Source organism: Amblyomma mixtum, chromosome 3, assembly GCF_055824585.1.
Source record: "Amblyomma mixtum isolate Tamu chromosome 3, ASM5582458v1, whole genome shotgun sequence".
NCBI classification, from domain to species: Eukaryota; Metazoa; Arthropoda; class Arachnida; order Ixodida; family Ixodidae; genus Amblyomma; species Amblyomma mixtum.
Genome location: NC_143014.1, coordinates 37,489,183 through 37,512,301, shown reverse-complemented (window position 1 = coordinate 37,512,301; position 23,119 = coordinate 37,489,183). Strand labels below are relative to the sequence as shown.

At 42.2% G+C, this 23,119-nt stretch overlaps 1 protein-coding gene across 2 annotated transcripts in view; it reads right to left on the bottom strand.

The window, feature by feature from the left end:
• Window positions 1-23,119, bottom strand: part of FANCI (Fanconi anemia complementation group I) — a 62,616-nt gene that overhangs the window by 33,025 nt on the left and 6,472 nt on the right. For both annotated transcript variants that reach the window (XR_016290151.1, XM_089578733.1), the window contains exons 6-20: window positions 22,671-22,794; window positions 22,513-22,586; window positions 22,300-22,420; window positions 21,045-21,134; window positions 20,537-20,673; window positions 18,400-18,644; window positions 14,448-14,649; window positions 13,362-13,476; window positions 11,452-11,574; window positions 9,759-9,827; window positions 8,408-8,509; window positions 3,082-3,243; window positions 2,863-2,981; window positions 2,590-2,799; window positions 2,342-2,506 (exon numbers count right to left, since the gene is read on the bottom strand). Coding sequence is in view for 1 of the 2 variants with exons in the window: in XM_089578733.1 (XP_089434859.1) it covers window positions 2,342-2,506; window positions 2,590-2,799; window positions 2,863-2,981; window positions 3,082-3,243; window positions 8,408-8,509; window positions 9,759-9,827; window positions 11,452-11,574; window positions 13,362-13,476; window positions 14,448-14,649; window positions 18,400-18,644; window positions 20,537-20,673; window positions 21,045-21,134; window positions 22,300-22,420; window positions 22,513-22,586; window positions 22,671-22,794 (2,058 nt within the window). In the remaining variant the exon portion in view is untranslated. The remainder of the gene's footprint in view (window positions 1-2,341; window positions 2,507-2,589; window positions 2,800-2,862; window positions 2,982-3,081; window positions 3,244-8,407; window positions 8,510-9,758; window positions 9,828-11,451; window positions 11,575-13,361; window positions 13,477-14,447; window positions 14,650-18,399; window positions 18,645-20,536; window positions 20,674-21,044; window positions 21,135-22,299; window positions 22,421-22,512; window positions 22,587-22,670; window positions 22,795-23,119) is intronic.

Sequence of the window (23,119 nt, the reverse complement as noted above, 5' to 3'; positions counted from 1 at the left end):
ACGCAACTGGCACTGTTTTTTGCGACCTCCACACTTGCTGCAAGTGGCTTTGAAACGACGCTAAAATTTCAGAAAAGACCTCTTCTTGTTGCTGTCCTTTGACTGACTGTTGCGGTACTCCAGTGCAAGTTTTTAGCGACATTTTATATATTACGAATTTCGGCTATGTCTAACTATTCTACAATTTTTTATCTGTTCAGTATCACGAGGTCTGACTGTAATTAGGTTCTTGTAAGACAAATATCAGCAGTTTAATCTGCTGAACTTTTCCATCATTTCCACCATCCCTGCAGTCATGATTAACTGAAGTAACTTTGCTCAATAGATAAGTGCCACTGGCTCCAGAAGGAGGGTCCCATCTATAAGCCTGAATAAAAACGCTTATTTAGTGAACAGTATCACTTTGGTGTTTTGTCACCTCTTCAGGTTGGTAAAATTAATTTTTTATGAGGAAACGAAAGGAAAGGGTGCAGTAACTGTCTCATTCTAGGTGGACACCTCAACCACACCATAGACGAAGGGGTGCCGTGATGGTGCAGTGGTTATGATGCTCAGCTGCTCCCCCGAAAGACGAGAGTTCGATCCCGGCCATGGCGGTCACACTTAGATGGAGGCGAAAGGCCAGAGGCCCGTGTACTGTGCGATGTCAGTGCATGTTAAAGAACCACAGGCGGTCGAAATTATCCATAGCCCTCCACTATGACGTCCCTCATAGCCTGAGTCGCTTTCGAACGTTAAACCAGAAACGAAACGAAACCAAACACCATGGAGGAAGGGATGAAGGAGGGAGTGAAAGAAGAATGAGAAGTGCCATAGTGGAGGGCTGCAGGTTGGTTTCGACCACCTGAGGTGCACTGACATCACACAGCACACGGGCACCTTTTGCGTTTCTATGGTGTTCCAATGGTTTGTGTCATGCATGCTTGCCAGTGGCCCACTTCGACGTCCCACTTGAGTTGGGAGCCAACAGTTAATACTGTTATAGGTGTTTGAATTGGAAGTCTCAAATGGAGCTTCCAATGTGTTCCAAAATGATCAGAGGAAATTTTACAGTTTGAGAGTCAAACTGGGCCCATTGGTTTCTTTTTTTGCCTGGGTACTGCTTTAAAGGCGACATTGAGGACATATTTAAGTTGGCCTGTATGAACAGATTACTCCGCTCTAACTACAAAGAAGCTGCTTGAACTAAAAATGGAGCTCTTGCATGCTAAAAAGAGCTACAAAACAAAACACAGGCATCAGCTCCACTGTCCATTTTCACAAGCAAACTGCTAGCATTGAGAGCAATTATATATTGCGAATCACTGAGGCAAGGCCACACCACCATTCACTTCGAAACAGTGATAATGGAGTTCTATTCGGTCTTAACAACACGAGTTTGAATTGAGCAGTTCAAAAAAAAAAAAAAAACTTTTAAATCTAATTTTCTCAGCAAGAAATGCCGATTTTGCTGCCAAACAAATGCAAACTTAGCCAGAAAGAGCCAAACAATAAAGTTTTACGAAGAAAAAAAGCGGATAGGTTTTTCCTTGGTCTTAAACAACAGGGCAAAACTATTTTTTGGGCTGGCAGCACAATGGAGAGAGACAATTGATATTTAAGCACATTTTTTATTTTTTTAGCACAACAGGAAGCCTAGTACTCCAGCTGGCCAATTCCACAATGGTTGCATTACATAACGAAGAATTTGTAAGACAAACATCTTGGTTTCTGGAAGCACATGTTTTCAGTACCCAATGCAGAAAAAATTGGTGAGTGTAACTGCACCCTAGAAAATTTGAGCAGCCAAAAACAAATGCGGCCCAAGGTATAAGAAAGCAATCTTTCTTATGCTGATCTAAGGCAAATGGCTGATGGACATTGCCAAGCTATGAAGACTAACACTTCTCTGCTGTTACGCAGACTGACACAGAGGTGGGCTGCCTTCAACATACACTTCCTTGACACAAAATGTAAACTGAAAAAGCGTGAATGCTAAGAAATACAACTCTTAAAAAATGATATACTTTAACAACAGCTGAGGTGGTACTATAACAGCGGAATAAAAATAGCTGGTATGTATTCATGTGGTGAGATAGGCTTTTAGTACCAGAACTTTACCACAGGATATTACTGCACCACTTAAACATGATTTCAGGCATCAATTTTAAGAAAATTTCTTGTTTAAACTTCAATATCATACTTGATCAATCACGGTAATGCAAAATATTTTCATTTCCATCATGTTCTCATAACATATCATGGTCAGTTTGTCAACTTCTTTATAACATCTAAACTCTTGGAAGCTTACTTAAACCAAGTGCCTGAGGTCTGCTTTCTACTGATGGCTGCAGTGACTCACCTTGCAATTCTGAAGTGGCCCTGAAGCAGGCGGTCATTGTAAAGATCTTCAAATGTCCCTGGCTCTTGAACTTTGTTAAGTTCATGCCGTGCCGCACTCACAATGTGCTGCATAAAGCTTGAATTTTCCAGTAACTCTAAAAGGCCACTGTACTCAGATGAAGAGCTGCAAGAGTTTAAAAAAAAAAAAATGAAGCTGTAAAGCCTTTTGAAGGGAGCAAAGGAAAGTAGAGACATCTTGCTACATACCAGAAGAGGTTCTCCAAGAGGTTTCCTAAAAATCCTGCGCTAAGAAGAGAAGGTAAATTCTTCCGTGGAGCCAGTTTTGCTTTGGCATCCTTTCTCTTGCTAGGAGGGAGAGCCTTAGTATCTTTCTTTTTGTTGGAAGTGTTCTGTAGCAACTGCTCAATGCTATTCAACACAGCAAAGAGCTTGAGAGACACCTGCGCACTGCTGGCACTGGAAATAAAGCACAGTTATTTCAATAGAGGACCCTGACATCACTTTTTCCTGTGCTCCTACCTCCAATCGCCATATGACAAGGTGTGCTCAATGAGGGCTTCACAAATATTTCTCAGCTCCATAGCAATGAGTTTGTTCTTCTGACCAACACTGCTCGTGGTGAAATCCGACATCTTGTCCTGAAATAAAAACATGCAGCTGATACTGGCACCATTCAACTCAAAACTGGCGTGAACAAACAGTTTTTCTGACTGAGTAGTACTGCTCAAGGCACCGTACCAGAGAGAAGGCTTCCAGTTCCGCATCCACCATAGCTTTTGTCAAGTTCCCCAAGAGCTTCTGCAGAGCACTCTGAGCGCCTTTCTCTTGTTCCTCACTGGAGTCCTGGCAATACTTCCTGGCAACCATGAGGCAGCGATGGGCACCTAAAACAAGGTGGCCCTGCGAAAAAATAGCACGGGGTGAAGTGGTATAGGATAAGAAGCTCTCACACTTTACCTAATTTAGCTTAAAATTAATCATTAGATTAAATTAATCATTAGAATAGAGGTCTTCATTGTCTTTAGCTTCGGAGAACCCCAATAGCTCTCAAAAGGTGCTGAGCAACCCTAAGTTATTTGGCTTCTACCCCTTCCTGCCTGATATGCACACAAAAAAGAGCATGCAAAGGCACAGCCCCCCTAAAAAAATGGAGGGGACACTTAAGCTCTGCCTTAAGGGTATGACGCAGCAGTGTACTGGGATAATTCCCATATATGCAGAGTGCCATTCTCTACTTTACATTCATAGATCCGTGGGAGTTCTCGTACCCCTCCTGGCACAGTGGTGCAGAGGTTAACTCTTTCACTACCGCATTATAGGCCATCGTTCGCATATGAACGATTCAAATCGCTCGCAGAAAAAAGCTCATTTCGGAGCGTCGTGGACATGCTCCACCACCTAGTTTGTGAGCTCAACAACTGCTCTTTCGATTGAAGCCTTGGCTTCAGTGTTTTGACATGAGCGGACACCGTGAAAAATAAAACTTTGACCGGCCGCAGCAGCGTCAGCCAGAGAAAACGGCGTCTGCATCGTCGCGCGCTCGTCGAAAGCGAAAGCTGACACCAAGCACGTCGGCCGGTTTCGGTTTCGTTTTCTGCGACGAAAGTATTGGCTATTAGTCTTGCAACGATGTAAAAACGTCAGATTTCGGTTTCGACAGCAAGACTTCGCCTCAGGCGCCTGGAACGTCAGCGCGTGCTTGCATGTAAGTTCTGTTTTCGTTCGCTGTGTGTTTTCTGTGGTGCATACGGTTTGTAATTGATGACAGTGGTTTATTTTTGTGCTTCGGGGTCTTCACAACATATGGCGAAGACAGTTTGCCAAATGCTCAAGGTCGTGTCGCGTTTTTCAACCAACACGACAGCCGGGTGTCCTTATTGGCACATCGCTGCGGAGTGACGCTCAGAGATTCGCTCGACCTCTCGACTTTTTTTTGATGCTCTTCCCGACGGAAGTGATAAAGACCGTGTGCGAAAACACTAATAAGTATACATGGATGAAGATTTTGGACAGGCAAACATATGCTCAGCATGACGGCTCATGGGAAGATGTGAATCTGTTGGAGATCCTGATGTTCATTGGAATCATCATATACATTGGAATTGTTGACCTGCCGCGAATATATCTCTGTTGAAATACAGGAATAACCTAGTATGGCCTTCTGCTATCAAAAATAATTTCCCAAAATTGATTTCTCGTGCTTTTTTTTTTGTTTTGTAACAGGCTCGGATGATTCAGTGGTGGCAGCATCTATTGGCAAGACTTGGAAAGTGTCCTGGCCTTTGAACCACATTGACAAAGCTTACTTCCTCCATCCTGATGTTTTAGAGCTTGCCTAAAATGCCAAATTTTATCAGCTGGCTTTCAGGGAGCAGCTCATTCAAGAAATATTCGGGTATGATGAGGAAAAAGAAGTCCACGCCCCCAATCCTCCCATAGAATCCATTCATCACCAACCGAAAAAAATGGAAAAAAGAAGAAACTGCAAGCTCGGCTATCAGAGAACAAGAGAGGAACAAAGATAAAACGTTATGTGAAGCACCTGTCAGTCTACCTGTGCTTCACATCTTCACCCCTGATTGCTCTTCACAGTAACACCGCAGTCAGGACCCCTGACTTGACCGGCCATGGAAAGTGCAATATATTTTCTCATAGCTGAAAGTGGGAATAATGACAGCTATAAACGTGTGCAACAGTCTGTATATTCCAGTTTTTCTCTAATCAAGTTCTGGCTTAGTGTAGCTGGTAATTTTTGTTTTTGCTATATACTTTTTTTGTGTTTTTGGCAAATTTCACAAATAAATGTCCATGTACTTTTGCACACACAACTCTGCTGTTTGTTTCATTCAGAAGTGTAACTAATAAGCTACAATTTCATGCATTGCAATATGTGCTGGGTGTGCTAGTTCTTGTGAAAAAATTTTTTCATTCAGTACACTCCAAATCGTATATTTTTCCGCGGTAGCGAAAGAGTTAAGCAATGCCCCACTGCCCTGCGATGGCAGGTGCTCCCAGCGGTGGGCCTTGTGTGGCCCAGGTTGCTCTTCCCGAGCGACAGATCATTAATTTAACTGCCACCTGCCATGGTGGGCAGTGGTGCTCATTATCCGGTGGGCAGATTGTGATGATGTCGCAAGGTCACATGGCCTAGGTGACCCACCTGCCCCCCGTGGGTTGCTCTCTGGGGACCACCTGCCAGAGCCATGCTTGTGAATTTTCACTCAATGGCAACACTGCCGGCAGCCGATTTTCTGAAGAATGGGGCCTTTAACGCTGTCGCATTAATATGCCCAAATTCAATTAATAATGACGGGCTGTATAGTGAAACAGTCTGCTGTAAGTAATTACCATATGATTAGTCCCAAAATTAAGTGACTGAAAGAAAAAAGAAAAGAGCGAGGGGGGGGGGGGGGGGGGAGTAAGTGGTGCTAAGAACATAAGGGCTCCACAAAACCCAGTTCTTTTAGAATGCGTACTTTAGGACGATGCAGAAAACAACTAGTATAAAGGAGATAATGATGACCATATGAGAAAATTCAACTTTCATGCAACAATCACAAATACATTCATGTGAACAAGCTAAGTAAAAGTCAGAAATTTTCAAGCTAGGTTGTACTTCTTACTTTTTCATTTTTTGAAGTGTCATGTACGTTTTTTATGTGTAAACATGATGGGGAAATAGTTTAAAGAACTACAGACACTAATTTTTGTTGCATGTTTTCTTCTTTCAAATGATGCATTAGACATTAGAATACACGGACCACCACGTGGTAGTCTCCTACGACCGCTAAATAATTTATAACTGAATTTTGTCTCTCATGCTGTTTCGGTTTCATTGACCGAACGATAGCTGTGACATGTAGTTGACCTCGAGGTTATGTGATGCACGACAAAACCTGCAATATACTAAATGCTGAGACATAGTTTTAATTCACTGCAACACTTAACTCGGCCTCTTTCAAAAGCTGAAATGACAACAAATGACATATCAGCAGTTATACTGTAGTTTTTTTTTTGTGCCTCATGTGACCTAAAGGACAACTACATGTCATGGCCATCGTTCGGTTGATGATACTTAAACCAAAATTGCGTCACGACGAAATTCCATTAAAATTATTTAGTAGTCATAGGCAAATATCACAGGTTGATCCAACGCATCTTTTGAAAAAAGAAAGAAAGCATGCTAACAAAAATTGGTGTCTATAGTCCTTCAAGTTTTAATCCTCTTCTGTGCAGTAATATCAACATGGTAGCAGACAAATGTTACTTTTGATGCCTTAATTGTTTTGTAACAGCTGACTAACTTTTTATTTTTTATAGCGTTGGCTGTTAATGTGAAAGCTCCTGGACAAAGTATACATCTGTTGTCGTGCAGACAAGTGTGACCAGCAGGAGGCATGGGGCACCCCGCACAGGCAACCTGCACGGACGGGCGATCATATCACCACCCAGACCTCAAAGCCTGTGCCTGGCACCTCATAATAACTTTCCTATAACAAAGGGAGCAAAGGTTCCTAGGCAAGGCATTTTGTGTTCGTAGTGATTTTGCACTCCTGCAGCCATTTCATACAGGCTTATCTTTCTGTGCATAATCATTATCCTCATGCCAGCCAGCACTGATTACCTCCTGTGTAATCGACATTCAATTTTTCTTTTTCTTTTTTGTGCATTAGCGCTACATATTCCACTCAGTTGCTCAGCCGTTTTCTGTGAAGTCCCATTGTGTGCTCCCCAAGTTGCGGGCAACCTGCCCACCTGCCACCCAGGTGGCCCCTTAGATGGTGGGCCACCTAGGTCAAGTGACCTTGTAGTGTCATCACAACCTGCCCACCAGATTGTAAGCAAATTGCCAACAGTGGCGGGTAGCAGTTCAACTAATGATTGGTCACGAGAGGCAACCTGGGACTCATAAACAACACTGATGGCAGCACCTGCCATCACAGGAAAGTGGCGCATCGCTTAACCGCAGCACCACTGTACCAGGAGTGGTATGAGGGATCTATGAGTGTAGAGTAGAAAATGACAGATTCTACATATATGGGCATTACCCCATTAACCCTATTGTGTCATACCGTTAAGACGGAGCTTAAGTCTGATTTCGCGTATTTTTGCCTGAAGCCTGCTTGACCCTGGAAACCAAGCTTCAAACTGCAACCGAAGCGAAAACCGAAGTGTTAGCGCACTTAATTCACATTTGGTCGACGGTTTATGGGGTTTAATGTCCCAAAACGACTCAGGCCATGAGGGACACCATTGTGGAGGGCTCCAGATAATTTCGATCACCTGGTGTTCTTTAACGTGCACTGACATCGCATAGAACACGGGCCTATAGCATTTCACCTCCATCGAAACGTTGCCGCAGCGGCCGGGATTGAACCCACTTTTTTTCGGGTCAGCAGCTGAGTACCATAACCACTGAGCCACTGTGGGGCCTTAATTCAAATTTGGCCTAACCATGCTAAAACATCCGCCATTTTATTTTATATAAAAACAGTCATGATTCATTCACTGTCGTGGGTGTTTGAACCCTTTTTGTAGTCTGCGGTAATGTGAATGGCAATCACTGTCAACACAAGAAAAAGGGGAAGTCAGATCACAAGACATTAAATTCACAATTTACATGCTGCAGAACAAGTAGGTTTTAGCTCCCAAGCTAAAATGAGCGGCAAAGGTAAAAGACGTATAGGGCAAGCATTTTTAGGAATGTTTAGCCCACTGTCCTTTGTGCCTTACTGGCAAGTGGTTGATATGCTATTAAGTTTGATACTAGCATTAAATATAGCAAGTGTACATAATTCATAGGCATATGCAAATAGTGGTGTTTTGGTTCAAAGTAAATTTGAACCAAATATTTAAAATACTTAATTTTTAAAATAAAATTCAAATTATTTTTAATTTAATTTAAAATTTATGAAACAGCTGCCAGAAAGCGCCCACACACTGCCTTTGCACAACCGAGAGCACTTTGTTACCCTAACATTCAATACGTTGAATAGCAGAAGATGATGATGCCTCATTAATTTTAACTTATGAAGGAATAGGATTTTGCAGGAAAGGGACAAACCAGAGGTTCTTGCAAAACTGCCTTGTCCATGTTGATCTGCACAACTCCTGACAACTTCAGTGGTGGATATGCATTGTCATTTCCATCATAGTACTTCTGCAGCTGTAAAAAAATCAATAATCATAGAGGAAAATGAATAAACAGAGCTGCATTAATGGAACTCAACTGTAACAATTCCTGACAGCCTGATCTCAGTGCAATTGCAGAGCATATGCAGGTCTGGATAGCACGTCATTGCTGTAGTCTTCTAGTGTCAGCAGCACAATTTGTATATGCAGCAAATGCATCTAGTTTGCAACAGTTGTAATTTAAATAAAACAACAGTGGACTCTCTTTAGCATGAAATTCGAGAAGCTGAACTCTCTCCGCCCTAGACAGCAATGAACGATGACAGACAGCTTCGCATGTAAAATGCAATCAACAATTTCCTGACCTCCAAACACAATAGCAGCATCTCCAGGAACACGAGGGCCGCAAGCAGTCTTCAACAGACAATCGGCCCACGTCTTTGCAGTCAGGCATGAAACTATTGTGTTTATCCTCACCAGCATGACACGCGCACCAAGATGCCTTTTTGGTCTGTCTCCTGAGTCCTGAGCCTGATTTCCCCTCGATCTCCACCCAACTCTGCACTGACACCTAGCTACTGGAGATCTAGGCTGCTAATTCATGGCACAAGCAGAACACTAATGCCACCTGATGAAACTGGTCAAGTGGAGGAGTGCCCGGGTGACATGGAACGAGAAGTGATGCACGAGTGAATAGTGGGTGAGAAGATGCACTGTGGGACCACAAGGAACCTTTGCCAAGATGGACTACCCACCTCTCCCCTTGCCTGCACTCCCACTGCCATCCTGCTGTCAAGGCAGGCAAGACTAATTCAGAAGATACAAAACAGCAGTCAGAGCAAGTATCGTGGCTGTAACTGCATTAAGAACTCCATTTCCTTCCTTGTGCTGTGTTGTATGCTGATTGTTCAAATTCCTGTCTTGCCATGCTGTGCAAATCGCAGCTAAACTGATTACTCAAAATATCTCACTTTTTTTCACTTTTTCCAACAAATTACTACCAAATTTAGCATGCACAAATGAGATGAAAGCTCGACTTAATTATATTCCGCAGGATATTCAAGTGATTGAAAGATTAACTGAAAAATCAAGCCTCATTTCTGGCCGGGAGTGAGAGGACCAGTAAAAAAAATTACAGCCCTCCCTACAGGCTTGTCAACTCCACTCAACAGACAAATAACAATTTTCTTTTATGCCCGCCATTAATTTACTTTAAATGTTATCTTCCAAGAAACTATTTAAAATTGTTACCATTAACCTTGGTGCTATGGAGTTCATCTTACCTGTAAAAGGAACAACTCAAGCACGACTTCTGTCAGGTTGATGTTCTGAGCAATGACTTCAGGAAATCCCTGCGAACAGAATGCATGATGTACAAATTAGACAAAATAAATCTAACCAGTCTGACTTGTGACATATTGCATCAGCACAAAAAAAAATGCACAAGGCCCTAATGCCTCCCCCTCTTCTATTTGAAGGGGCCCTGTGAAGTTCATCAAGCATGAGGTCTTTATTCTTTGTATGCAAAGTAAGGAGCATTGTGATGCCTGAACACCCAAAGAGATTGCTGAAACTGTAACATTTTGGTTTTCGGTTTATGGGAGTTTAACGTCCCAAAGTGACTCAGGCTCCGGAAATTTCAACCACCTGGGGTTCTTTAATGCGCACTGACATCGCACAGTACATGGGCTTCTAGAACTTCGCCTCCATCCAAATTCGACCACCGCGAAATTGTAATATTTAATATCTCAATCTTCTCCAGAAATGCTTGTTGCGACGAGCTGATGGTGTTGCAATGCAGCGGCGATTTTTGGCAGCGGAAATGAGGTAGCATCCAGATTGGGCACGGCCTTTCTCATAGGTTGGGCATCCAGTTTGAACCTAGCTCCTTTATACTCATGAGATGGATCCAAAATATTCGGTCTCTGAGCGCTGCAAGCTTTTCGCATTCCACAAAAAAATTGAAAAAAAAGGTGAAAGCAAACATAACTAATAAGTTGGAGAGGAGGAATAACCGCGAACTTGGACGAGACTGAAGAACGAGAAGAGGACAGGACGAGCGGTATTCACGGTTATTCCTCCTCTCCAACGTGTCAGAGCAACTGGCCCAAAGCTTCCCTTTGTTGATAACTAATAAGAGTAATGCTAGGGGTGACACTTTCAAATTCGCTTCAAACTTTCATGCAGGCGAGCGTTGTTCAAACCACATCAAGAAAATTTGATTTGATTTATGGGGGTTTAACGTCCCAAAGCGACACAGGCTATGAGGGACGCCGTAGTGAAGGGCTCCGGAAATTTCGACCACCTGGGGTTCTTTAATGCGCACTGACATCGCGCAGTACACGGGCACATCAAGAAGGCAGCAGGAGAAAGACAAGATGGAAAAGCCAGCCGACACACCCTGCCCAAACATGTGAAGAGAAAAGCCAGACAGGCGATAGGAGGTGAAGTTGGGGGGGTGAACTGGTGTTCACCCCACCACCACCCCCCACTGTGACCTGATATGCATCAAGTCACAGTGAGCAAACAAGCAGGTTGCCAGAAATAAGGATACATGCCACATTACCAGCATCTCAACTCCAGGCTAAGTGCAGTGAAATAGCAGCAAGGTGCATTTCAACAATTCATGCCGTGGTTTCCAGATTTTTGGTTTTGACACTAGATGAATAAATTCCATAAGCACGAGACAGCAAAACTTTTGCAGAAATCCTCTACAAATCTTAAGTGCAAGTTCTGGAAGATGATGCTTAAAGACACAAGGCATGGTCAGGAGCTTGCGAATACAGCAGGCCCGCAGTGATGAATACCCTGCACACTGCGCACTGTCAAAATGTTGCAGTTTTTTCTGAACAGCATCTTCTGCTTTCCTTCCCAAATATTTCACCTTGATATTAAGCAATCCTTATGGCATCAACCTTCTAATCACCCTCTTCACCCAAACATCCTGTGATGGTGCAGAGTTTATAGTGCACACACCTGGTACAGCAGTTGGCGCAAAGGGCCCTGTTGTGTGAGGCTCTTGTTGAGTAGACCAAGCAGCTCCATGCAGACAGATTGGTGGGAGCTGGAGTCACTTGGCTGGGACACTTGCACGGATAGCTTCATGACAAACAACGAAGAGTTACTTTATGGTCTCAAGTCCTATACGACCACTCATAAAAATAGAGTGTACTGTCAACCTTATTAAAGGGAACACGAAATGGTATATACTGAGGTTAAGAAAAGAGTATGAGCGATCCGTATTTCATCACTTGTCATCGCACAGCAAAAATTTTTAAGCTAGCTTCGTTAACACCGAAGATATCAATGATTAAAATTGATGATCCTCCTCGCAGTAAGGAAAACAGGATGGGACTGCACCCCTCCGTGTCCCGTCCCACCCACTCGCCCACGCTCCCTGAGAACGCTCGATGACATCAGTGGGCTCACCCAGACTGCCCACTGATGTCATCGGGGTAGGGGATGTGCGATGAGTTGTCGCCTTAATTGGCTGCGACCTAGTGCCAAGCAGCCGTTTTTAAAAATGATTTGTAAATTATAGGGTCCACATAGAGCTTTTAAATTTGACTCGAATACCCACAAAGACCTCTACAGATCTGTTGCACTAGAATATGACTATCGATACCATTTCAGGGGCTCTTTAACAGAAAAAAGGGTAAAATATCCTAAACTTTTTTAAACTGTACAGAATAGCATAGTGAATATGCATAACTTCATAAAGCAACTGTTAAGTGTATACGATTGAAACGTTTGCCTTTTACTCATCAAACAAAAAAATTGTTTGCTCAAGCAAATAGGTTGCTGCCACTCAGGCCCCACACACAGATTTTACAACTCCACCATAGCAGGCAGCAATTTCTTGGTCCAAGCGCAATAAAAAAACCTTTCAGGTGATGTCTGGGGGATCATTTGAATGTGTTAGCAGCCAAACATTCGTTATATGTATCCGAGGTGGTACACTCAGGTTTGTTATATCCGAGGTTAAAGCACAAAAATTTGTTATATCCAATGTGGCATACTGAGGTTCAGTATATGCGAGGTTAACACACTAAAGTTTGTTATATTCGAGGTTAACACAGGAAAAGTGGTTATATCCAAGGTGGCATACTAAGGTTCGTTAAATCCGAGGCAGTATACCAAGCTGCTTTGTAGCTCAGGCACCTGCTCATCGTGGCAGGTGGGCTGCCTGCCACTGGCTACTGACAGATGGCACTTGCCATTTCTGCTTGCACTGACCCTTGTAATATTAACGCATTAATAATGTATTATTTTCCACAGCCTGATGCAGCACTGAATGTGATTTTACTACTCTTATGGGAAAAAAACAGACAAATGCTTCTACTGACATTACATGAGACTGACTGTTAATACTGCTATTACTGTATTTTGCACTTCCAGGTATTTATGTAAGGCCCTGTGTACAATTCATGGGCTATCAGCAGATGCATGTCTCAGAAGGTGCCAATCATGGCAGATAAAAATGAGGTGAGGTTGCAGGCACAGCCATGCTTGTATGGTCAGAAACCAACAGTAAACAAACTGCAGGATGCAACAATGTCACTTCAAAAGCATCAGCAGGCCTAGTGTTTTTGGAAAGTGCATGGTAAATCAATGCTTAACAGAAAAGAATTTTTAATAATAAATCTGATTAAAGAAACTATTCAAGCCCATTAGCCATACATAAGTGCCCGGTCACTCAATGCTTGACAGAAAAACAATTTTAACAATAAATCTGAGCAAAGAAATTATTCAAGCCCATTAGCCACAAATTTAATTCTGTGCATTTCATAATGTGTACATTCTAGTTCAATTCAGAGACAGAGTAAGAGCGACAATTATGGATGTTTGCTCATAATCTAAAATGAGTCAACAACAAGAGTCCTCACCTGGCTTAAGGTGAAGTCAGCCTCTCGGCCAAAGCGGCCAACGGGACCTGGAGGCTTGAGGTTACGAAGCAGGACAAGGATGCCAGACACTGCCACCTTGCGGCACTCCAACTCTCTGAATGTGCAAAAACCGTAAAACATTACTTGGGACAGACAATAAACATGGGCGTTCGATGTTGTGAGTTGCGTTACATAAACAAAAGGGAAAATAAAGGCTGGCAAGATCCACACACAAAAAATAAGAAGCTCAAGTCAAGTGCTTAGCTTTGCTTGCCAAAATAAGCAAGCTTACGAGATACAGCAGACTGACAAGCTACTTACAAAGCTTAACAAACTTTCTTTCAATTCAATTTGTTAGTGTCAATTGGAGTTTCAGAAAATAACCACACTCAAAAACTACTGCCTGCTTACATGATTATAGATTTGTTAACATTTAGCTCTATAATGCGCAGGCAATGAAAAATGTAAGACAGAAGTGTTGAATTTTCAGACTTTTATTGTTACTCGCTTTACACTGCCAAAATGTAAAAACACAACAAATTTATTAAGGAAATTATTATTATTACTAAATAATCAAAATTAGCAATAAGGTTGATTTCTCAATGTATATAAGAACAATAAAACTGTCCCCACATAATCATGCACATGCACTATTAGCTAAATTCAATCATTCCATCCCCTGCAGAGGTACCTAGATTTTTGTTGAAATTTTGGACTTTTTTGCCATGAGGGTTAGCTTTTGCAGCGTGTGATGACAGATCTGACAGCAAGCCTGCAGCACCTTTACAGTCATCTGGAGTAATGTAACTTTTGTAATACAGTGACGATTTCATATTCTTCAGTGAAGATAACAAAAAACTACTGACTTTCACACAGTCATGCACAATACTCCCAAAATTCATAAGCCTAAATTATAACTCATGCAACATGCCATCAGAACAATGTTTTACTCGCAAGGATCTAAAGCTTAAGCCTACATTTTTCACAGCAACAATGATTCGCTAAAGTCTAAGAGTTAAAAGTCTGAGCACACAGCCCAGTTCACTCGCAGGAACAGAAAAAGAAAAGAACAGGAATGGTATTTACCTGTAAAAGAGAAGTTTGCGCAGCATAATCATAAGCCAGTCACGGAGTGCTGACGATGCCTTGATGAGTGGTGTTGCAGCACGGAGAAGCTTCACTGTACTGTGACAAGGCATGTTGGGCAAGTGGCCGAGCAGCTTCTGAATCTGCGCCTGGCACTGGACAAGAAGCTGAGGCGATGCCTGGATCATTTGGGCTAGAAGATCTGAAAGAAAGCATATATCCTCTTGGCTAATGCAGAAAGCAGGTTGAACTGTTCAGATGCTGTCACCAGAACTGTCTCACATAAAGCCAATGAGGCAGGTGCAGCTCATCTTTACTAAGATATTTTTTGTCGGAAAAGCGCACTGGCCTTCTTCTTTTTTTTTTTTTGACGGAGAATGCAAGAAAGTTCAAGAAATGCATTGTGCAAATAAAACAACCCCCACTGACCACCCCTTCTAAGATTTGCCTACAAGTCCACTTCCGAGCCACTGGCACAAAAAAAAGCAGCCAATTAATATGTGAAAGCCCACAGTGCTAAGACAGAGTTGCAGTGGACAGTGCAATGTTATATGCTTGGCACAAGTCAAGAAAGAATTTAAGGGAAGGGAAATCACAAACAGAAAGAGAGTGAAGATATGAGGTGGCAATGATGCAATCCAATGAGCATTAGGCAGTCTGGAGGGTCATTCAATGTGTGCTTCATGAACCTGCTTATTAAAGTCAACCTTTCATAGAGCCCTTTGCAGGCTGTGCAAGACAACAATCTGCAAGCACATATGCTTTTGACAATAACATCCATAATAAAGACTGTTTTCAAGAGTTGCAGTAGCCACTTCCCTATCAGTGATCAAGAACTGTCATAACAAAATATCACATGACCACCTACTGACCAATGATACTTTGATGCAGTTTGGTATTCCCTCTGTGATGCCACAAAATTCCATGACTACCTGGATATTTGATGCTCAAGAAATATCTGGCTATCAGAAGTAACCAAGTGCATGCAAGTGTGAACCCACTACAGTGTCTTGCATGGCAAAAGTAAAACACACCTACTGCAGCAACTTCTTTAAAACTGCGAGCCAGAGAACATGGTATCCTTAATCTACATGATGCCCTAAATAAACATGCCAACCTGCAACATGCCTAACATTAGGCATATTTAGAATCACAAGTGTGGTCCATTGACAACACAGTTATCTCAATTACTGTTCGCTCACAGAGCATAAGCCAACACTTTATGAGCAACAGCTTTACTGGCAGGCTCATAATAATGGTCCTTATTGCCTAAGCGATGAAAGTAACCACCATACCTATATGCTGTTAACAACCCAGTTTTAACCACTGTTGCTTTTTACGTATACCTTAGATTTTATATAACACATGAACTATCATAGAACATCATGACGTCTATGATCGTAATGAATGGATCTGCCTTTTAAGTTTTGCTGTTTGAGATTTACTTTACAATTAAATCTACACCTTAAAACAAAAACTTCTTCCTTGCACATATGTACCTTTCTGCAAAGACCACTCATTCAAAGTTGGAGTTCCGTTGTGCAGCACAAATCTTTGCCATGGTTTCTTCATACAGCACGCCATACATGACAAACAATACTAACGATAATAACGAACAAAGCCCCAACTCCTCTATGGGATGCCCAAGAGCTCCTTACAGTATAAAAAAAATATGGTCAGGGTCTGACTGTGAAAACAAAATCCTAGCTAATTTTAACGAAAACAGCGCACAAAAGACAGGACCCAGAATAGGAGGCACGTACACACATAGCGCCAACTAAAAAATGAAGGTTCACAATAAGTACCAGAAGAATAAAATAATATAATAAAGAATAATATAAAAACAATATGAAGGTGAGGACGAGTCCGTCTGTCACTTCTTGTCGTCATGGGTTTCCGAAACATCCAATTTCTTTTCTTGTCAATGCCATCGATGGCGTGCTTACGCATGTTGTGCCTTTCTTTTCAATGACGTAGGATTCATACAGCTCGCGCTTGTGTTGGTGATTATATCGCCTCAGAATCTGGCATAGTCTAAGGAGTGGAATGCATTGACAATTACACGTATTTTGCCAGCATGCTGCCGTATCCCGTCTTGATAGCAGTGGCATATTTTCTTAGGCGGTCGGTGACACGACGTCCAGTTTAACCTACATAAGACCCTCCGCAAGACAGTGGGATCTCATACACCACTTCAGTATCACATGCAGTAAACTTTTTGTCATGCCGCTTATTACACCAAGCTGGTCCTGAGCCTTCATAATTCCACCATTTTGCATAGCACATTCAGCCTCCTGGGCGCAGTTAGGATCAGATTTACTCCAACCCGCCCTATTATTTTCTTCAACGCATTGCTGATCCCATGCACATACGGCATGACGGCTCTCTTCTCTATTTCTTTTTTTTCTTGCAACTTCTTCGGCTGGCCTGATTGGCGAAGTTCTTTCAAAAGCTAGTAGCTGATGTTGGAAATGAGGGCATCCGAGAATTCTGCTTTGCGTAGACATTTTAGCTGGGCTTCCATGCTCTCTTGCTATCGGTGATGGCACGACCTCTTAAGGACGTTCTTGAGAGCGCCCATAGCTACTGCACTTTTTACTAACTTTGTGTGCAAAGATGAGAAAGATATTAGGCCTATTCCTGTCTTTCGCGGACTGTTTTCGTTGAAATCATGCACCAAATGGCCTGGCAACTTTCCGTAAACCTTGCAAATTAGCAGCATATGCTACATTTGCATGATTTCATGCATAAAAGACAGTGGTCAAGAAAGTAATTGGGACCAAAATAAACAAATGAAGCATATATTATGTGAAAAAGATACGAATTTATGCAAGAATTTAAATAATTATGTGAGAAAGATACGAATTTATGCAAGAATTTAAATATTAAACACTCCAATGGAAGAAGTTAACACCTATACAATGCGCAAGCTTGCAAAAATGCTGATAAACTAATGTAAAAGGAAGCATCAGGCATCAATCTGCTTTCTAAACACAAAGCAGCACAAAAATGCATTTGTTCATATATTCCTGAAAAATTTAAACTTACTGTGCTCAAAATTTCTGCGTACTAATCAAAAAGTAATTTTTATTCAATAACCGAAATGCAGAACACTTGAAACACCAAACTAACAATGCTGGAAAGAGTGAAACAGTGTGCAGACACGATAAGAGAAGGTGACGCACACAGCATTCAGCTGCTTCAGCTTCTGCCTCACATGCAGGAGGTGCTGGGTTTAATCCCCAGAGCTGCTGGGTAGCCACCAGTTTTCCTATGGTACGGTACGGGGGTAAAAGCTATCCCATGGCCTGTTGCTTAGCTTTACAGGGGTGAAATGCTTGGTAAAGGGGTCTTTGGCTATCCCCTTTTCGACGGATTGTTGATGCGTTGAAGCTCTTGCTGTAAATTCCTTTTCACTTTTTTGTGACAATCCAACCCCATTATATAGTTCAGCTGAAAGGCGATAAAGATGGTTGACAGTCAGCGCCTGTGTGTGACTTCTTTCTTTCGTCCTGTCTTCACACTGTTTCACTCTTTCCATCATGTACCAAACAGCCCAACTCAATCCTTCACAACAATGCTGTACTGTGTCTATACAACACAGTGAGCAATTGTCCTTTTATGGTGCTTACAAAAACAGCATTCCCCTTGTTATACCTTGCACAAATCATAATACTACTGTTGGCAGGGTCCGTAATATATCCACAAAACACCGCTGAAGGGATTAGTAGGTTCTAACATGCGATTCAAGAAGAGAAGTATGATACAGTCAAAACAAAAAAGGGAGTGTTTTCTGAAATGCCAACTCAGAAGTTAAAAAAATATGTTCGTTCTTGCCTTCAAATTATTTGACTATTCTAGCATTTGGCTGTTTCCTTTCCAGAGCGCGACATACCTATACAAAAGATAGTTAAGTGACGTAAGGATGATGGCTGACTCAGCCAGGGCATACCAAAATAGTGCTCTGTTGGTGCAGATGGCTTGGACAGAAAGCGATCAACAACTAAGTCCATTATGTTGCCACATGCGTCTTTGTTAACTTTGAAGGTCTCGAGAATAATCGCTTGTCCCAGCTGGCAGCAGTTGAAAGCAGTGCTGGGCCCAGTCCTCCCAAATCCAACACGTGGACTGTACATGTCCATGAGCAGAAAACCAAATTCAACAAGGCTTTGGGATGATTCCTCCCAGCCACACTTGCTAGAGGGAGAGGAAAATAAAATGGTAAGCACTAGGCTTGTCTTCCCATAGCACCCCAAACCCCAGCAATGACAATAAACATTACTAGAAAAAAAAACATTCAAAACACGCAAAAAGAAAGCAGACATGAAGACATGCATTAAAATTCATATATTACTACATTTCACACACACATACATCTAAATGAACACATCATCATCAGCAAAAGCAGCCCTGCTTAGTCCACTGCAAGACAAAAGCCTCTCCCTATGGTCTTCAATTAACTCTGTCTAGCACCAGCCGTGACCACACTATCTCAGTAGACTTCCTGCCTGCATCAACCACATTAACTAGTGCCATCCTTAACTATGCCTCCCTTCTTCCACTAATCCACCTCATAGCTCTTCAAGACCACTAGTTGCCTGATCTGCGCATTAAATATTCTGGCCCAGCCCACTTCCACTTTTTTCTCCAACCCACAAACCGTTTATTTCTTAATGAAACACTTACCTTTGCTACACTGTCTCTGGATCATCTTAAGCTTTCTCATTAGCTGCAATTTTAAGTGTACCCATTTGCATGGACCCAGGACTAGGCAACAGCTATGGGCTTAATAACTGCCTAGTATTTTACATGCCATGGTATAAGTAAATTAAAATATAGGAGCCCACTAAAGCTACGTAAATGTTCATTTCCAACAATTTTGCCAATTATCCCTAATGATCACAAGCCACTATAAATTCTACTACTGTTGAGAAAAACTTATTAAAGAATAGCAAAAAGGAGCTGGCCTTCCATTTCTACCATGCAAAGACAGCAATTGCCATGCAAGGCGATTTCTGACAGATCCAACTGTAAAAAGTGAATACAGTAAATGCTCATTACTTCGAACACCAGTAATTAAAAAATCTAGATAATTTGAAGTGCCGAAGTGGTGCCAGCCAACACCCATGCAAGGCTACGATGTTGCATTCTCACTTATTTGAACGCTATGGGCATCGCACCGGTTAATTCGAAGGGGCTCCCGATGGGAGGCCGTGTCCAGGTATGCCTAGCACAGCAAGCAATCATCTAAACAGCGCCACTCAAACCTAATTTCATGCCGCAGGGTCACTTGCGCAACTCTGATGCGCGTGCAACGGCAGCGGTGGAAATGAACAAACGGTCCTGTTCCCAAAAAGTCGCACCGGATAGTCTTGGTTTTGCTTTTCTGAGCTTTGCACCAACCCGCATTAACCAGCCAACCGAGGAAAGCTGTGCAGCATTTCCAGTTCTGACTTTTCTTGCCCCATTTCTTTTCTGACTGCTTTAGCACCGGTGAGAGTTTCCGTCTGCATGGTTCTTCCGTTCGTTCAGTGAGCCAAAACTGCGCGCCCATCACATGCTGTTCACAGCATGTGACAGGTTGAGTTCCACACGGCGCTCTGCTAAAAATAGCCATTGTTGCTCCATTCTCATCTCAAAAGCAAGCAGCCATTGCCCAGTCTTTCACCAAATAAATTTACCTTGATGCAAGTGGTTGTTGTTAGTTCTTTCCGGGTCATTTTATAATTGAGCTTTCGCAGAGTTCAAACAATTTTCCTGGTCCCTTGAAGATCGAATTAATGAGCTTTTACTGCAGTTTGTTTTGAAGTAGCAGCACAAACACTTATCAAAACAGCTGACCTCCTAAGCTTCCCCTCTGGTGGCATAAAACAAAATCCAGTCTTTGGAATGCAACCTATAAAACATGGTCAGTGGGCGTACAAGCTCAGCCCTGGTCAGTATACATTCATTGGAAATTACTAAGTTATTATTTAGCAGCAAGGTTAGGCATTTTATTCCTAGGACAAAGTGAAAACTAGGAGCTCAATCTTTTTCATAATAAAAACATCAAGCACAAAGCAGGAAAAAAATAAGAGAACCGCACATACCTATGCTGGATCATATTCACAATAAGCTGCTTGATGTCTTTTGGCACAGGAATCATTTCTCGAATCCACATATACTCCTTATACTTGGCTTGCCTCTGAACATGGGATGATGCTGCAGATTTCAGAACATCAAGCACCTGGCAAATGAGAAGCTGCATCAGCAAAAGTGAGGAAGACGCACACGTACACTCCCGTCGAAAGTCTTCAGTCTACAGAATTCACTTGTCATGAAATGAATGTCCCAAGAATTCTCTGTGTAGAGGGTCATTCAAAGCAAAAGGCAAGCAAAAAGCTTCTCTATCATGAGAAGAAGCCTTCTGGTAGCATTTCAAGGCCTTTTGGTCTTTAATGGTGCTGTGATGGCTCCATTATGTGCCTCAAACGACCACTTTGGCCTGAAGAGTTTTGAGGAAGACTGCACACGAACGCGCACACACACACACACACACACACACATGCATGCACGCACGCATGTGCGCACATGTAAACGCACGCACACACCCCTTACCTGCTCAGTGAAGTGGCGTGTCTTGGCAAGTGCCAAAGCAAGTGTCAGTGTAAATTGGCCGAAGACAAACTCAGCTTTCATCTGCCTAGCCTGTTCACAAAAAAGCAAGAACAAGAGCAGCACACTATGCTGAAATAATAAATGGAACATCCGCATGCCTTAAGACCAGAACAAACTTGACATAGCAAAACTGCCTTCAGTGCCAGGAACAAATTTTTAGTTTAGGTAAGAGCATACCTTGACAAGTGCAACATCAACACTTCCAATACATTACTTCTTTAATTTTTATGAAGTAAACTGCACAACAACCCAACCCCAGTAGTAAGGAATCTGACTGAACTAGTCTTTATTAATTAGTTGCAAGATTTGCAAGTTGTAGCACACATGCTATAGATGTACCATGCCCTGGAGTGTGTTAATACCTAGTTTCTGGACTAGCCAGTTTTAAGTACAGTTGTACCTCATTATAGCGAAATGGCAAAAAAAAATATCGTAAAATAGTTCGAAATAGCCAAAATTTCATCATAAATGTATGAAAAAGCAGTACAATTTAGTCAGTGAATGGTGAGCAGCTCAGGCGATCCTTACTAGAGAAAAGGGGAGACCTTTTCCAAAGCTTTAGCACCATTTGATAGGTGCTCGCAGTCATTATACTGGCCGCAAAAAACTTAGAACCAGTTATGTTGGCTTCCTCACGCAGCAGAGGCCAAGCACCAGTTAAGGTAGCTTCCCTGCATTCCAGTCGTGTCACTTGGAAAATTGCTGGTCAGAGCAGAAGTAATTGTCATTTTCACCACCTTCATGAGAGCCAACAGGAGTGCAGGAAGGTTACTACAAGGCTACAATTGTCAACGCCGCTGCTTCAGGGGCGCTGTCAACGGGCATGAGAGGCGTGAATGTGTGCTGAATGCCTGGCTATGAATCCTCCATGCTGCGGTATCTTCTTTGGCGCTGTTGGAGAGTGCGAGATAACACTAGCACTAGATAAAAGCGCAAACCTTAGCGTGAACACTTGCCACCTGAACGAGCACCACTTGGTGCTGGAGAGTTCGATATATCTGTTTATAACCCGTTTTATGGCAAACCGCATTTAAGATATAAAATAAACATTGCATGCGTTTGCTAAAAATGCTCAGTAAGAGTTCGATATAGCTAATAATTTGTGATATCTGTGTTCGTTATATCAAGGTTCAACTTTCTCTGAATTGTTTTTCACTGCATGTGCTACATTACTAGGCTAAAGTATTGAGCTCACCTTCAGCATTTTAATAAAGAAATTGATGATGGTTGGGTTCTGACGTGCAGCAAACACAATGTGAAGAACTACAGTGGCCTCTGTCTGTTCAAGATTTTCCTTCTTCCTTTCATCGGATGCCCTAGAACAGACAACAAACGACACTCAACACTTGAAAAGTGTACATCAGGCTTCATGCAACACTGAAAATGAAAAGGCGGAATGCCCACAAACCCAAACTCTTCCATCTCCAAGTCCTTTTCTCTGAAGAATTTTATGACAGACTCTATCAGGAATTCAGTGCACTCCTGCAAAGACAGGACCCACATGTAGCATGACATATCACAAACTACAAGTCATAATGACAGCAAAATAAGTTACCCTAAACACACCTGGTTAGAGAAAAGCAAAAGTTGATACACAAGGGGAGGCACTTCCGCTAGCTCCAGGCTTGGAAGGATCCTCATCATCTTTGGAACTGCTAAATCAAGTTCCGATGCATCGAGTGGTATCTCACTGAAAGTTAATTCACAAAGGAAAATACATTATTTAATAATAATATTAATAATAATAATAATAATAATCTTTATTCATGCCTACAGGTTATGAAAAGGAGTCGAGGGAAAAAGCCACAAAGCTTGACAGGCCCTCGACCCCTGGTACACAGATATCGGCAAGCAGGGTTTTTCTTTTCACAGGGTTATTTCCTAGCACGGCACAAGTGGACTTCACAAAGACAATATTACATGTTTATACAAAAATAACACTATGAGAAAAGAAAACCGGACTAGATACACAATTAATAAAACCAAGAAAAAAAAAGGAGTAAAGGAAAAAAAAA